The sequence below is a fragment of the Muntiacus reevesi genome, chromosome 1 (assembly GCF_963930625.1).
Source record: "Muntiacus reevesi chromosome 1, mMunRee1.1, whole genome shotgun sequence".
Lineage (NCBI taxonomy): Eukaryota > Metazoa > Chordata > Mammalia > Artiodactyla > Cervidae > Muntiacus > Muntiacus reevesi.
In genome coordinates, this window is record NC_089249.1 from 159,222,959 (window position 1) to 159,241,064 (window position 18,106).

An 18,106-nucleotide genomic window follows, 5' to 3' on the forward strand; every position below is an offset into this window, starting at 1 on the left:
TCCTTGCAAAAAGTTGTCAAGATGTTTGAAGGAAGTGGTAGGTGGTTGGCAAGAGAGCAGGTGAATATGGTGGATGAGGTTAAATTTCAGAGACCAATTCGTTCAGTTTTTGAAGCATTGGTTGTGCGATGTGTGGTTGGGCATCGTCATGCAGAATTGGGCCTTTTTTGTTGACCAGTGCTTGCTGCAGGTATTGCAGTTTTCGGTGCATCACAGTGATTTGCTGGGCATACTTTTCACATGCAGTGGTTTCGCTGGGATTCAGAAAGCTGTAATGGATCCAACCAGCAGCAGACCACCAAACAGTGACCATGACGTTTTTTGTGTGTGTGTGTAACCTTGGCTTTGGGAAGTGCTTTGGAGCTGCTTCTCAGGCCAACCACAGAGCTGGTCATTACCAGTTATAATATAAAATCCACTTTTTGTCACACATCACAGTCTGATCAAGAAATTATTCATTGTCCTTATTTAGAATAAAAGATGACACTTCAAAACAGGTTTTTTAACTTACAGTCAGCTCATGAGACACACACTTATTGAGCTTTTTCATCTTTCCAATTTGCTTCAAATGCCAAATGACAGTAGAATGGTCAATGTTGAGTTCTTCAGCAACTTCTCGCATAAGAGCAGCAGCTTCGATGACTACTCTGAATTGGTCATTGTCAACTTCCACTACAGCTGCCCACTATACTTCTATATATCTACATACACTATCTATCTATATATATATACTATATATCTTCAAGGCTCTCATTTCCTTTACAAAACTTCTTGAACAACCACTGCACTATATGTTTGTTAGCAGTTCCTGGGCCAGATGTGTTGTTAGTGTTGTGAGTTGTCTCCACTGTTTTACTGCTCTCCATTTTGAACTTGAATAAGAAAATCACTCACATTTGCTTTTTGGGTAACATCATTTCACATTTCCAGTCTAAAATAAATATAAACAGCAGGTAATAACTCATTAGCAAAAAACCATAAAGTGAGATATGCACATTAAAATGATGTATATAACATTACCACATTTATTTAAGAATATTCCATTATCAAACAGCAAAGTTCAGTAGTGCAAAATCACAAGTACTTTTGCACCAATGCCATATATGAATGTATCCATAAACAATCTGTAATACAATTTTGCCTGATTCTGATTTTATTTGAATACTGTCACATCGTCTGCTACTGCTAAGTTGCTTCAGTTGTGTCTGACATATTTATTTTCTTAAAATTGTTTGAGATTTATCTATATTGATACATAGGGCTCTAGATCAGTGGTTCTCAACCCAGGAACAGATCTGCCTCCTTCAGAGCACATTTGACAATATCCAGAGAAATGTTGATTGTCACAACTGGAGATAGTCCTACTGACATCTAGTATGTAGAGATCAGAGATGTTGCTGAACTTCCTGCAATGCACAGGACAGTCCTATAACAAAGAATTGACCAATCCCAAATGTCAGTAGTGGCATGGTTGAGAAACTCTGCTGTGTATCTTTTTCACTGCTGTATAGGAAATATTCTATTGTATGAATATACTAGGTTTGTTTCTCCATTTTCCTGTTAACAGACATTAAGTTAGTTAAAAATCTTGTTTTGGAGGATAAATCTAAAGAATGGAAACCATGGCATTGTAACTAGAGAAGAAAGAGTGAAAAATAAGATTTCTACAAAAAAAAAAAATAATAAGATTTCTATTCAGAGAGAATTAGTGAATAATAAGTCATTCGTTTGAAAAGAAAAAACAGGAGGAGCAGAATTGAAGGGTAGACGATAAAGAGGTCTTAGTACCAAAGAGATGGGTGAGGTAAATTAGAGGTACGCTTTTGGAAACAGAGGTGGTAGTTGAGGTTTATGAATAGACAGAATCATCCAAGGAAAGTAGTATATTCAGAGAGGAGGTGTGTGGAATAGCAGTAAGGGGGATTAAGAAGTGATTTGTTGAAAAAGAATGGGATATATCAAAGAATAAAATTTCTTTTTTTTTTAAAAAGGCCATGCTGTACAGCATGCAGGATCCTAGTTCCCAAACCAGGGATCTAACCTGTGCCCCCTGTAGTAGAAATGTCTCTTAACCACTGGACTGCCAGAAAAGTGTAGCACATATATTTTTAAATGATAGCTGTTAGTAAATGTGAGTGAGAACTTTGTTCCTGGCAGTTTGATATTACCTTCCAAGGATAAGAGAATGAATCGATGATGCATGGTACACTGTTCCTTGAAGCAGAAGGAGCCAGGTGTAAGGGTAGTCTTATAGGATTTGGGCTTTAATGTGTGTGGAAATAAGAAATTCGTGGAGAGTAAGAAATTTGTGGACAAGAGAAGGGATTCTAAGAAGGTACAACAGTGTAGCCATAGCTTTGAGTCTTACCAAACAGCAGAGCTCCCTTTAATATCAGGAGCAGTATTAGCAGGTGTACTCTCACTACTTATATTTAGCATTGTACTGGAGATCCTAGCAAGTGCAGTAAGGCAAGAAAGAGAAATAAAATGCATATAAATTAACAAAGAAACAAAAGTTTCTATTCACAAGTGACATGATTGCTTACATAAATCCTAAGGACTCTATAGAGAATTAACAAGGTTTTAGGCTACAGCATTAATTTTTTTTTTTTAAGTCAGTTGTATTTTTATATACAGTTGACTCTTGAACAACATGATGTTCAAGAGTTCGACCTTGCATGTCCACTTGTGTGGAGATTTTTTTCAGTAGTATATACTACAGTTGCAGTATATGATATGCAATTGATTGAATCCACAGATCAGAACTCAACAGCTTATATGTATACAGAGGGCTTGTTACAAAATTTTAAAAAACCTTTGAAAACTGCTTAGGAATAAATTTAAGAGAAGATGTGAGAGACGTTAATATTGAACCACAGAATATTGCCAAGGGAAAGTAAAGATCTAAATAAGCAATACATTTTGAATGGAAGGCTTTGAATTAGAAGATTCAAAATGGTTAGGACATCAGTTCTATGGACTGTACAACCCCAGCAAGCATGCTTTCTTATATTGAAATAAAAAGACCTAGAATATCTAAAGCAATCTTGAAAAAGAACAGTCGGAGGATTTATACTTGCTAACGTGAAGACTTTGTATAACGCAACAGTAATCAAAATAATGTGACGTTATTGTATATATAGATTGATAGTAGGGCAGAATAGAGAGCCCAGAAATAAACCTTCATTAATATGTTCCTCTGATTTTCAACAGAGGTACCAGAGTAAGCCAATCAGTGGAGAAAGAAATGTTTTTAACAAATTGTGCTGGAACTGTGTATCTATCTATATATAGGTATAGATGCTGCAAGTGTGTGTGCTTATTCACTTAGTCATATCCGACTCTTTGAGATCCTGTGGACTGTAGCCTGCCAGGCTCCTCCGTCCATAGGATTCTCCAGGCAAGAATACTGGATCGGGTTGCCATGCCCTTCTCCAGTGGATCTTCCTTACCCAGGGATCAAACCCAGGTCTCCCACGTTGTAGGTGGAGTCTCTACCGTCTGAGCCACCAGGGAAATCCAGGAATACTGGAGTGGGTAGCTTATCCCTTCTCCAGGGGACCTTCCTCATGCAGGATTCAAACTGAGGTCTCCTGCATTGTAGGCAGATTCTTTACCAACTGAGCTACCAGGGTAGCTTCCCTGATGGCTTCCCCATCTACACCTATACTTTCTCTTAGATATAGATGGGGCTTCCCTGGTGATTCAGGTGGTAAAGAATCTGCCTGCATGCAGGAGACTCAGGTTTGATCCCTGGGTAGGGAAGATCCCCTGGAGAAAGGGAATGGCAACCCACTCCACTATTCTTGCCTGGAGAATTCCATGAACAGAGGAGCCTGGAGAGCTACAGTTCATGGGGTCGCAAAGAGTTGGACACAACTTAGCGACTAACACACACACACACATAGGTATGGGTATATATCTTCTCTGCTCCTATCACCTAGCATACACAAAATGAATTTGAGATGGATTATAGACCTATGGTAAGGCCTGAAGTGAAGAGAACTTAGGAGAATATCTTTCTCACATAGGGGATTTTTTAAAAAGATTTCTTTGGACCTAGGAAGCAGTAACCATAAAGGAAAACATTGATAAATTGGGCTTTATCAAAACTTGGGACTTCTGCTCTTATCTCACAGATTGCAGAACATAGATTTGAAAAGGGACCTGTGCCCATAATATGAGTAACTCCTACAAATCAGTGTTTTAAAATTATAAACAAAATTTGAACAAATGTTTCACAAGGAAGATATATGAATGGCCAATAGGCTCATGAAAAATGGTCAGTGTCATTAGTCATAAAGGAAGTGTGGAAATTTAAATTAAGACCACTATGAGATATTGCTCTACAGACTGGCTAATATTTAAAAGTCTGAGGACACTAAATTTGGTGATATTTTTGAGTACTTGGAGCTCTCATGTAGGTGTGTGTAGTAGTGCTGCCATTTTGAGAAAAGGAAAATCTGGCAGTTTCTTATAAAACTAAACATAAATCTGGTGACCCAGTACTTATACTTCTATGTATTTACTAAAGAGAAATGGAAATCTATGTACATTTATTGTAATTTTTTTCATAATAACACAAAACTGGAAACTTCTTTTTTTTTTGGTGGCCATGCCATGTGGCCCGTAGGATCTTAACTCCCCAACCAGGGATTGAACCCAGGCCCTCTGCAGTGAAAGCATGGAGTCCTAACCACTGGACTCCCAGAGAATTCCCAGCAAATACTTAATACTATGCTGTGCTCTTTGCAACCCCACGGACTGTAGCCTGCCAGGGTCCTGTGTCCATGGAATTTTTCAGGCAAGAATACTGCAGTGGGTTGCCATTTCCTACTGCAAGGGATCTTCCCAACCCAATCTTTTGCATCTTCTGCACTAGCAGATGGATTCTTAATAGACTACTTATTCAGTAATAAAGAATAACTGGATAAAACATGATGAGTCTCAGTGAAGCTTTACACAATAGAGTACATACTGCATGATCCCATCTATATGACATTCTAGAACAGCCTTCCCAGGTGTGTCAATAGTAAAAAATCTGCCTGCCAAGCAGGAGACATGAGACTCTAAATGTATGGCATGATATATAGGAATTCTTTGTATTACTTCTTTTTTTTTTTTTTTTATTACTTCTAAGTCTGAAATTATAGGATTGAAGAGCCAGAAATGACATGGACATCATCTACAGCAAAATAAAGTGAGGTATTGCAGCATAGGGGCAAATCACTAAAAGCTATAAAACTTGAATGATAATTAGGTATTAACATTTGTGCAGAAGAAACTGAAGGAAACAATAGGGCATCGAGCAACCCCAGGATTTTCATAAGAGCCAGGAATTATTCTGGAAAGCTTAGAGAACATTTGAGAACAGCAGCTAGAAATTAAGGTTGGTTTTCCATATCCCCAAAACTAGTAAATACAGAGTTGTTCTGGGATGTGGTTTGAAGTGTCTCGGTGGATCAATTAGGAGAGAGAAATCTTTGAGTAATTTGAACAAGGAAAGTTAATATAAAGAACTGTAACAAGATGGGGTAATGAGTCATTGGCTAGCAAGAAGTAAAGAGAACTCTTAAATAATATAAAGAATACAGAGTTCTGGGATTTCCCTAGTGGTCCAGTGGTCAAGAGTCTTGCTTTGCAGTGCAGGGGATGCAAATTTGATCCCTGATTGGGGAACTAAGATCCCGCATGCTGTGGAGCAGCTAAGCCTGTGTGCCACAACTAGACAGCCCATACTCTTGCAACTAAAGTCCATGCATAGCAGGCAACAAAAAATCTGGCATGACACAATGAAGATCCTGCATGCCACAACTAAGACCTGATACAGCCAAATAAATAAATATTTTTTTTAAATATATAGAATTCTAAGGAATTCTGTAATGAGTTAACAGATCCAAGGAGCTGCCACTCACCCTAGGGCTAAGACAGAGTGCCCAAGAGTGCTCTGTTGCCCCATCACCACGCCCAAAATTGAGATTGAGACCTTGGTGGAAGGGCTTAGCTGTGGTTCACTGAATGGCAAAGCAATTGGTAAGGTGCTGCTTTAGGGAACATACTGGAAATATCCCCTTTAGAGTACCTCATAAAGCTGTTTGTGGGAGATGTCAATACTATAAAACCACCCAAGTCAGCACTCACTTGCACTTTAGAACCTGGCTTAGAGCAGGAGCAGGGTACTGCAGGAGTCTGCTGAGTAAGCACACAGGAACAAGAAGCAAAAGTCTCTCCTTGCTGTCTACTGACAGAATTACCATGCCAGCAAATTAACAAAGGGAATTTTTTTTTTTTAAGTGCCCAGATAAATTTACATAGAGCCAGCAGAAAGGATGACTGGAACCAAGAGGCAGTAAAATGATAACCAGTACAAAGTTCTATCCCTTTTAATCATAACTAGCCAGTGCTCCCTTCCAAAACAAAGCCCCTCACTGAGAACAAAACCATTGGAAATAGAATCCAGACTGAGCTGCAGAGACAGACAATAGAGACAAAGGGAAGAAAAGGTTCATATAAAAGGCTTGGGGAGGGGGTGGTGAGCTAGGATATCAAAGAAAGTATGCCATAGTCCTTTTGAGCACTCCATGAAAACAACAGAAGAGAGAGCTATAAAGAGTGATATTAGAAAGCTATCTTGATCCACATTCACAAAAATTCATCACATAAAAATGGAACAACATGAAAGGATGAAGATAATAAGGAACAGAATATCATTTCTGTAGATCATGCAAAGTACACCTGCAAGATGTACACAATACAGACAGGAACCATAACCTGCTATTTTAAAACTTGAATAAATGGTACAAGAAAAACGTAACCAGAAAAATTCACAGTGCTGGAACTTCGGGAAGAAACAGTAAAAGTTCAGAAAAATGAAGACTAAACAAGGAGCACAAGACAATAATCCAGTAGTGTTTTTCAAAAATTAAAGGAAACTTTAAATGAAGTTGAAACAAATAGATTGAAATTTAGAATTGAAAAAAAGAGATGCAGTAATTTGACCAAAAAAATCCAAAAGCTCTCCCTTCAAAAAAAAGAGTAACAAAAACGTAAGTGCTAAAAACTGTAATTCAAAAATAATTTCATGAAATACAGTAAGACTTGAAGCTACAAATTGAAAGGACAGCCAGACCAGTCATCCTTTGTATATCAAGACATAAAGAACAAGTGACTTATAAAAGAAAAAAAAAATCAGATACACTTTGACAACAAAGCTTTATAACCCAAGTCAGTGAATTAACTGGATACTCAATCAAAGAAAATGTGAGCCAAGCATTTTATACTCTTGTCACGCTTATCTTCATTTATAAAGGTCACAAATAAACAGTGTGTAAGAATGTTTTATTAATCATATTGTTGATGTAATGTTGATATTATTATCTGAGATTATTGTAATATGGGATAAAGTAAATGCATATTCTATATTTTGTGTTCTTGAAAATCAGAGGTATAAGAAAGGAAATACAGATAGAAAATAGAAGATGTTTAGTAAAAAGCCCAAGGCCCTCAATTTGAATTGGAAATATCACTAAGCCATGAGGTATTTAATCTTTCAAAATGTGTGTATATGCACATGTTTGAGCATTACCAGGCTCTGTCCACTAAAAGCTACTGAACACAATTACCAGTCCCATAACAATGTCCCTAGTGCCCAGATCATGGTCTTAAAATGCCATTTCTGGACAGGATATTTATCAGATAAGCTTAGAATGTTTTGTTATACTATATAGCAAAGAAAGAAAGACAACTAGGCTTGTATCAAAAGGTTTCGGAGGCCAACTTGAAGAGGTTCCCACTGGCCAAACATGGGATGTTTCATGCATCAATTAAGGGTAGTTTCAAGTATTTGATTTACATTGTTGTTTAGTCACTAAGTCATATCCAGCTCTTTTTTGCAACCCCATGTACTGTAGCCTGCCAGACTTCCCTGTCCATGGGATTTCACAGGCAAGAATACTGGAATGGGTTGCCATTTCCTTCTCCAGGGGATCTTCCGGACCCAGGGATCAAACCCACAATTCCTGCATTGGCAGGCAGATTCTTTACCACTGAGCCACCAGGGAAGCCCTTAAATAACATTAAATATGATTAAAGCTGTGAGTTTACAATGATACCTCACCCTAGAAATAAGCATGTATTCGATCTTTTCCATATGAATTCTACCACTGAATTGTGGAAGTACATATAATATCTTATAAGGAAAGGATGATAAATTAGATCATTGTATTGCAGCTTGTAGTGAATTAATAGTTTCAGGTTATGCGCATCAGTGTCTGCCAACATCACAAAAACAGAAGCACAGCCAGACATTAGGTGTCCCCTAAGAAAGGCAGTCCCAAAGAATGCTCAAATTACCACACAGTTGCACTCATCTCATACACTAGCAAAGTAATGCTCAAAATTCTACAAGCCAGGCTTCAGTGATACGTGAACCGTGAACTTCCAGATGTTCAAACTGGATTTAGAAAAGGCAGAGGAACCAGAGATCAAAGTGCCAACATCCGCTGGATCATCGAAAAAGTAAGAGAGTTCCAGAAAAACATCTATTTCTGCTTTATTGACTATGCCAAAGCCTTTGACTGTGTGGGTCACAATAAACTGTGGAAAATTCTGAAAGAGATGGGCATACCAGACCACCTGACCTGCCTCTTGAGAAACCTATATGCAGGTCAGGAAGCAGCAGTTAGAACTGGACATGAAACAACAGACTGGTTCCAAATAGGAAAAGGAGTACGTCAAGGCTGTATATTGTCACCCTGCTTAGTTAACTTGTATGCAGAGTACATCATGAGAAACACTGGGCTGGAGGAAGCACAAGCTGGAATCAAGATTGCCGGGAGAAATATCAATAACCTCAGATATGCAGATGACACTACCCTTTATGGCAGAAAGTGAAGAGGAACTGAAAAGCCTCTTGATGAAAGTGAAAGAGGAGAGCGAAAAAGTTGGCTTAAAGCTCAACATTCAGAAAACTAAGATCATGGCATCTGGTCCCATCACTTCATGGCAAATAGATGGGGAAACAGTGGAAACAGTGTCAGACTTTATTTTTGGGGGCTCCAAAATCACTGCAGATGGTGATTGCAGCCATGAAATTAAAAGACGCTTACTCCTTGGAAGGAAAGTTATGATTAACCTAGATAGCATATTAAAAAGCAGAGACATTACTTTGCCAACAGAGGTCCGTCTGGTCAAGGCTATGGTTTTTCCAGTGGTCATGTATGGATGTGAGAGCTGGACTGTGAAGAAAGCTGAGCGCCGAAAAATTGATGCTTTTGAACTGTGGTGTTGGAGAAGACTCTTGAGAGTCCCTTGGAGTGCAAAGAGATCCAACCAGTTCATCCTGAAGGAGATCAGTCCTGGGTGTTCATTGGAAGGACTGACGCTGAAGCTGAAAGAAACTCCAATACTTTGGCCACCTCATGTGAAGAGTTGACTCATTGGAGAAGACCCTGATGCTGGGAGGGATTGGGGGCAGGAGGAGAAGGGGACGATAGAGAGGATGAGATGGCTGGATGGCATCACCAACTCGATGGACATGAGTTTGAGTAAACTCCAGGAGTTGGTGATGGACAGGGAGGCCTGACCTGCTGCAATTCATGGGGTTGCAGGAGTCGGATACGACTGAGCAACTGAACTGAAGGAGGAAACATAAAACCAGCAAGTAGTTGTCAAAATAAAAAAGGGCGAGGGGATCCTATAGTCTCTAGAACTGACTACCAATTTATTGGAAAAGCAGAGATGTAAGACATTTTTCAGTAACTTAGAGAAATATATATATAAGAGATGTTTTTTGGAGACGAAACTAAGGGAAGAAGTGTTTTTTGGTTTTGTTTTCAATTTAACGAGGCTTATAAAATGTTTCTAGTTTGGCTGGTGATGTTCTGTTAAACTGAGTGGTGATTACAAGAACTCTTTGCCCGCTTGTTTTATGCAGTCTTCTGGGTCTGTTATATTTTACTATTTCAAAAAATTAGTAGAAATGGATCAAAGATAACCAACTAAATAGGTCAGTGTTTCCAATACCCCTAGATAGAATATGAAGAATACAGGCCTATTTAAAACAAATAAGAATATACATCCTTTTTCTATGTAGATTCCTCCTGCCCATACTGTTCCATCCAGAGTGTATTTACCTGTCCTTTTTCTGTCACAGATCTATTTGTATACTGAGTTAATAGTTCAGATTGTGTCTGTGCTTGTTTTATGCTAGTCCATCTCCTCTTGACAGGTTGAAAATAACATACCTGCTGGGGCCCCACTCCTGGAGATTTTGATTCAGACTCTGTAGTCAAGTCTGAGCATCTGTTTCTCTTGTTTGTTTGTTTAATGTCTCATGGTCATTTGTGCCCAAAGGCCATTTACTACTCTGTACCAGTTTGTAAAGTTGAAGTTTGGACACCAATGTCATCCTCCCTATACAGTTCATTATTGAGTCTGTTGCTCTTAACACTTCTTGATCCTGTCATCTCTTCCTGTACTCATGTCACCTTCATAGTTTTCTGAACAATGAAATTGGTCTCCTAATACTCTCCTAGTTGATACTTAAAAGCCATGAAATACATCCTTCAAGCTACTCCCAGACTTGTAAACTAATGATCGGATCACGTTAACTCTTCATGAGAGATGGATCCCCATTCCTAAAGAATAAGATTCAACCTCCCTTAAAACTGCTTCACAATCTGGCATTTTCCTATTTTGCCAGACATCTTTTTCCCCAAAGAAAGGGCCTCTCATTCCCAGCACTGATGTTGAGCTGTGTGCAGATCTCTGAATGATTCTTTTTTATGTTTTTCCTGACTTGGTGTTCATTGAGCATTCTGTTCCTGGAATCACCCATTTTCCAGCCTTGGAGTTCATCATTAAGGACTCCTGTAATGAAACTTTTTCCGATAGAACTTCTCTTTCTAGAAGAATTGAGTATTCCTTCCTTAGTACTCCTTCCCTAATGTGAACGTTTATCATAGCACCTATAACCTTTTATTGTACTTTTGGCTGCAAGTTTATCTTTGTAGGAAGATTGTGTCCCTTGTGGGGATTAGGATTCTTCTTATTTGCCTTTGTAAATTCCTAACACAGTCCCTAGCACATGATGTGCCTCTGCCCTAAAGCAGTCTTATTAAAAATGCTATGGATATTACACATTTCACTGACCAGATTGTGCTCTTTAAATCTGAGGAAAGTGATCTACTTTCTTTTTCATTCAGCTTTCTCCTTAGTTGGCATATATATCCTATAGGAAGATGAGAATTTGCACAGTGTGTTTTTGTTTTTTGTTTTTAATTTTTGATCCTCTTATGTTAAAGGAAATGAAAGCCACAAGAGCCTGAGATCAATGTAAGACCTATTGATTGGCATTTCAACATCATCTGTTTGTTTGTTAATTCTGAATATAGTGTTAAATAAGTGCTGCTGATAAATAGTTATTTAATAGGTTCCATGATGAAGGCTACTTTGCAAAAAGTGCTGAAATGATTAGTTTTCTGTATCAACCATTAATATACCCTTTTTTCCTAGCCTTCTTTGAATCCAGAAGCTGGCAAACAGAATCAGCCATGCAGACCTATTGGGACCCCTTCTGGAGTGTGGGGTAGGTAGATTTGCCATTTTAAAGGCAAAACTTTAAATTTACCTTAGCAGGGAGAGGAGAAAAATTTCTTTATCTCTTTTTTTGTTTCTTTATCTCTGGTTTCTCATCTCATCCATTTGCACATGGTAACTAACACCTATTAACTGTTACTCTGCCCCCACCCCCACCCCCACCCCCACCCCCGAAAATTCCTTTGGGATGTAAAGGTAGTGGAGTCAGAGTAAAGACAATTGAGAGCTTGTAGAACCCTGAATTTGAAAGCAGATTTTAAGCAAATGGATTCTAAAGTATTCTTTGATAGGCTATATAATACCACATCCTATAGAACATTTTGTTCAGCCAGGTTCTGTTTGCTGACTGTGGTGGTGATGTCTTTGTTTTTGGCAGTTATAAATGATGATTGTTGTGTAGGTAGGGGAAAACCTATAAATACACACATTTATATGTATATGTTGGGAATAACTAGCTTAATAAAAAGTTATTAGACAAATCAGTGTATTTCAAACCAAACCTGATCCTGTGGCATTGGGATGTTTGGCATTTACAAATTTTACTCTCCTGGTTTCTATATTATTCAGTAGCCAGGCATCTTATTAGGAAGGCTTTAGTGTATCTAAATACTGGGTTTGCATTCCGAGTTGCAGGATTAAGGGCAGTTGTACCACTTCCCTTTTGTTAATGAATAGCTTTGCTTCAGTTCGCCTCATCAGAAGGTCCCATAGCAGACTCCTTTTTCCAGTTTTCTCTACTCTCTCTATTCTCATGCTGACAGGAGTTGCTACCCTTGGATATATTCTTGTTTGGTATATGCCTGAGTGATCACACCACATGTGAGACATGTTACACGCCTGAAAGATTGATGACATCTTCGGGCTTTTTGGTTGAGTATGAATTCAGAATCAAGTGTTTGACATACTGCCTTTTTTCTTATGGTTCCTGAGTAGTGTCACTTTTGAGAATATCTGTGAAGTGCACACCAGGAAATGTTTGTCACTTAGTCACAACTCTTAGCTCTTCGTTGAAAGTGAGGCCTTCATTTGAACTATGCTGTGTGTTAACCAGAAGGTTTGACATTCTTTTGCTCTCCACTGTTGTGTTTCACAGAAAACCCACCTAGTGCCAAGCAACCCTCCAAAATGCTAGTCATCAAAAAAGTTTCCAAAGAAGATCCTGCTGCTGCCTTCTCTGCTGCATTCACCTCACCAGGATCTCACCATGCAAATGGAAACAAATCGTCAACCATGGTTCCAAGTGTCTATAAGAACCTGGTTCCTAAGCCTGTACCACCTCCATCCAAGGTATGATTTGGAATCAGTTTCAGAACCTTATACAGCAGAGGTGGGAGAATAAAAAAGAATTTAGTAAATTTGTTTTTTCCTGTTGAGTCACTCACCAGATATTCATTTGGTACCATTAACTTACATGTATAGTATTTTATATGTATAGTATTTTACTCTGTCTCCAAATTCTCTACTGCTGCCAACTACATGTTTAGTAGGCCTCTCATACTCTAGCTTCATCTTATAAACCTGCTTCTCTTGATTTGCTGTTTTCATTAATGATATCAACATTTATCTATCAGTGAGCTGAATACCATGGCTGCTGCTTCATTCCTCCTCCTCACTCATTCCCCTATACCAAGCAGTTACAGAGTCTCTGTCAGTTTTCCCCTCTATGATATCCTATGTCTTCATCATCTCACAATTTCAGTGTACCCCTCTACTGCCTCATCTCTCTGTTTATCTTCCACTGAACTGTCAGAATAGTTATCCTTAAGCAGTCTGAATATATTACATCCTTTCCCATTAAGTCCCTTTAGTGATCCATACCATCAGTATACCAGGGGTTGTTGGATAACTTAGCGCTCCCCTGGTGGCAGACAGTAAAGAATCTGTCTGCTGTGCAGGAGACCCTGGTTTGATTCCTTGGTTGGGAAGATACCCTGGAGAAGAGAATAGCAACCCACTCTAGTATTTTTGCCTGGAGAATTCCATGGACAGAGAAGCCTGGCAGGCTAAAGGTTATCTGTAAAGGGCCAGATAATTCATACTTTAGGCTTTGTTGGTCACATAATGACATATGGAGGAGGAAATGTCTATCCCCTCCAGTATTCTTTTGGTAACATACTTTTTTTTTTTTTCCCCAACCCTTTAAAAATTGGGGGAAGAAAACAAAACAAAACATTATTAGCTTATGGGTCATATAAAAGTAGTCCTCAAGCCAGTTTTGGCCCATGGGTCATAGCTTAGCAACCACTGATGTTATAATACAATGTCCAGACTCCTTAGCACTGGCATGTATAATTCTATATAGTCTAAGCCCAACATGTCTTTTATATTTTACTGCCCTTTCTTTCTCTTACGTAGGAGATTTTCCTTCACATTTATGTCATCTTTTCTGTGAATCCTTTTCTGTCACATATGTCTAAAACTCTAATTAAGTGTTGTAGCTGATTGAATAGCATTTTATCTCTAATCATGATATTTATTGCATCTATTTCTTCACTTGGTGTAATCTCATTAAAGGCTTCAGGTCTTTTCCATGTTTGTATCCTTAGCATTCTCACAAAAGCACACAATAATTGCTTGAATAAATTCTAGCCACTGTTAAGGAAACAGTTTTTACTGTGTTACTGAGAGAAAATACTAGTGAGCATTAATTCACTTTTCTCTGTGCACCAACACTTGTTTAGGCTTCCCTGGTGGCTCGGTGGTAAAAAAATCTGTCTGCCAGTGCAAGAGACGTGGGTTCAGTCCCTGGGTCCGGAAGATCCCCTGGAGGAGGAGATGGCAATCCCCTCCAGTATTCTTGCCTGGGAAATTACATGGACAGAGGAGCCTGGTGGGATACAGTCCATGGGGTGTCACAAACTCAGACACGACTGAGACTCAAAACACTTGTTTTGTGCTTAAGAGCAACACAAAGAAGTACATCATTGGTCCTGAGCCTCCATGAGCTGAAAGTTTAATTGGGATGACAAGATACAACAGTATAAGGTCATATGATTGTATATGAAATAAAATAACAAATCCTAGAAACAAATCTTAAACATATTTGGAACAACTAAATTAAAACACTCTTTACATTGTTCAGAGGAGCACGATCAGCTTAGACTACAACCATCAAGGGAAGTTTTACTGAAAAAAATGTAATTTGAACAGATTTTTAGAGGCTAGTCAAGATTTAGATAGGAAAAAGCCTGGAAAGTACTACAGATTAGAAGAGGTGGTTAAGTAAAATGTTTTGAAAATAGAAAACAGTGGGCACATTTGAGGGATAATGAATGAACCATTCTAATTGCCTGGTAGTACTGGAAAAATATCAAAACTGATGGTCATTATCCTAGTGATAATGAAGCTTTTCAGGGTAGAGAAGATCACCAAGGGAAAGAGGATACAAGAGTAAAGAATAGGAAAATAAGACTTGGGAAAATACTTATTATTTAATAGATATTAGTGGAAAAAATAAATAAATATTAGGAAAATAACAACATAGTTCATAGGATTAAGAGATTGTACTCAGACATAGAAAAAATGGGAAGCTATCACAAATCTGCGAGGGTGAGTTTAAGATAGCAGCCAGGGTTGTCAGCATTTGTCAGTTGCTGCTGAGAAGAGCAATAACTGAAAAGAGGGGGTTTGGACCTCAGCAGTTAGAAAGTTTTTGGTGACTCTGAGTCGAGGTTTTCGGAGAGTAGTGTAAGGCTGAAAAACAAGATTTCAGAGGATTCTATAGTTTTGTGAGTGGAAGTGAAGGCAGTGGAACGTTTGAAACTTGACAGTAAAAGGAAACAGTATAGGTGCTAGCAAAGTGAAAGGATGAAGAAAATCTGTAGGAAGAAGCCTGTGGGGACTTTAAATTTACTTGAAAGGTCATTAAAGGAACATGACCCAAGAAGAATACACTGATTGACAAGTGGAGTTATTTTTAAAAGGGGTTTAGAATATTTATTTCCTTTGATACAGAAGGGAAAGAATGTGAATTCAGTCAAGAGAGCAACTCCTATAAAGAACGAACCTAGCATGGAAATTAACAGCAGGACTTGTGAGTAGGCAGATGACACTTAAGTCCTTTATATTACAACCTTGAACAAGTTTCTAATGTCCTGAACCTCAACTTCATCATATAAAATGAAGGTAGTAATGCCTGTCTCTTAAGGGTTTTTGAGAGTTTAAAAAGTTTTCATAAGTGTTACTTCATTGGGAATATCTGCAAACATTATGTTAAACTGTAGAAGAAAAGAAAATAAGTGAGACAAAGTCATAGCCTCAGGGTCTCAAATCTGTGGGTGAAGACGTGACAAGGAGAAAAGTCATAACACAGAGCTTAAGATTAGTTTCGCCCTGTTGTGGAGAATTGAGTTGAGAAAAGATGAAGATGGGAAAACCAGTGTAAAGTCTGCTATTAACTGCCTTTGCAAAAGGTAGTAAAGCCTGAACAGGGATGTGATGCAAGTGAACAGAGAAGAGGGGTGGTGATGGCACACAGTGGGAAGCAAATAAAAGCAAGAAAACAGGACACAGCATTCTTCCCCCAGAAACTGGGATAATTGTGGAACCATTTCACTGAAGTTAGAGAAGAAAGAACGCAGAGTTTTCAGGAAAAAGTTGATGTGAGTGGTTCTGGGACTCTTGAATGTAGGATACTATGGGGAGAGGAGATGGTTAATAGGCAGATGTGGATGTATCCATTCATTCATTTTCTCTCTGTGTTTAACAGTTATTAAACATTAAGTATCTGTATGTTTAAAAGCTAAGTTTAAAAGCACTAGAGGCACAAAAATAATCTCAAAGGGTTTATTCTGAGATATAGTGAAGAGACAGATATGAAAAATAATTGTACTGCCTTCTTGGAGAGGGTCCTCATGAGTCTTTACAGATGAGGTCGTATTTGAAATGGGTTTTGAAGTGACAAAGGAAGAACTACCATTTGTTGACATCTTACTATGTTCCAGGACATTCACTAGGCCTTTTACATAAAATATTTACTTTAATCCTAGGATGTAGAAAATTATGTAATGTGAGGTTGAATGCAGAGTTTCAAAGAATAGCAAGGAAAGACAAGAAAGCCTTCCTCATCGATCAATACAAAGAAACAGAGGAAATCAATAGAATGAGAAAGAGTAGGGATCTCTTCAAGAAAATTAGAAATGCCAAGGGAACACTTCATGCAAAGATGGGCATGATAAAGGACAGAAATGGTATGGACCTAACAGAAGCAGAAAATATTAAGAAGAGTGGCAAGAATACACAGAAGAACTATACAAAAAAGATCTTCATGACCCAGATAACCACGATGGTGTGATCACTCACCTAGAGCCAAACATCCTGGAATGTGAAGTCAAGTGGACCTTAGGAAGCATCGCTATGAACAAAGCTAGTGGAGGTGATGGAATTTCAGTTGAGCTATTTCAAATCCTAAAAAAAATTATGGAGTCAGGATTCTTCAACTAGGTTTGTCTAGCTTCAGCTAGGGCTATTTACAGTGCCCCAGAATACTTCCTATCTTGATGAAGGATAAAAAAGAAAGAGGAAGATGAGAATTCTGGTTTTGGAGTCAGACTTCATGCCATTCTAAGTACTTGAGATACAGTATTGGCAGTAGTCAATAGTTGTAGGCAGTAGTCAGTAGTTGACTTAAGTAGTCAACAAACTATAGTTTTAAAACAGTAGGAGTTTGTCAGGGAGCAAGTAGGTGAGGCACTGCAGGCAGAGGAACTGTGTGTTACCCAAAAAAAGTGGGTGGGGAGCAAAACATGCCATGTTTGGAAAAAGACAAGTGGTTAAGTATGAATGGCAGGTAGTTAGGAAGTGGTGGGACTTGAAGACACTAAAGCCAAGTGATGGAGGTCTTTATAAAAACTCAAGTGAGAGTTTAGAGGTCATATTATCAGCTACATGATTTTAACAACTTAAATGATTAGACAATTACAAGTAACTAGGTTTTCTAATTAAGTTCACCTGGGAACAGATTCCAGTTGGCGAGTACTGAGTATGCCTACACCCACTGAAAAGACTGAAAGGAATTATGAAGTGAGAAGAGAATGAAGGATCAGGGAACTGAGAAAGGAAATACTGGAGTGGGTAGCCATTTCCTTCTCCAGGGGATCTTCCCGACCCAGGGATCGAACTGGGGTCTCCCACACTGCAGGTAGACTCTTTACCATCTGAGCCACCAGGGAAGCCCAAAAAAGGGAAAAGAGTTCAGAAAAGATGGGTAAAGTGCAATCTCTCATTTCTACAAAAACAGACTTTTTAAAGCTGACTTTTGAATGTAATATAAAGACAAAATTTTTGCTTACTCATTGAAAGAGCTGTTTTATTAAAATGGGGATAGAAGTGTGTCTTACAGGGAATTAAATAGTAATAATGAGCAAGTGAAAGCAGATACTGACCTGTGCAGAAAAGTTTGGCAATAAAAGGATGGTAGTAAAAAGGAAAATCTTTTTCCCCCTAGCTTCAACTTAATAGAAAGGAGGTTAAAGATACAAAGGAGAAATAATTGATAAATTCACAAAGG

General features: G+C 38.4%; 1 protein-coding gene across 8 annotated transcripts in view; it reads left to right on the forward strand.

Moving 5' to 3' along the window:
• GPBP1L1 (GC-rich promoter binding protein 1 like 1) overlaps positions 1-18,106 on the forward strand; it is a 61,465-nt gene that overhangs the window by 36,676 nt on the left and 6,683 nt on the right. For all 8 annotated transcript variants that reach the window (XM_065914056.1, XM_065914062.1, XM_065914002.1 and 5 more), the window contains 2 exons: positions 11,515-11,587; positions 12,692-12,885. In XM_065914056.1, coding sequence (XP_065770128.1) covers positions 11,515-11,587; positions 12,692-12,885 — 267 coding nt within the window. The remainder of the gene's footprint in view (positions 1-11,514; positions 11,588-12,691; positions 12,886-18,106) is intronic.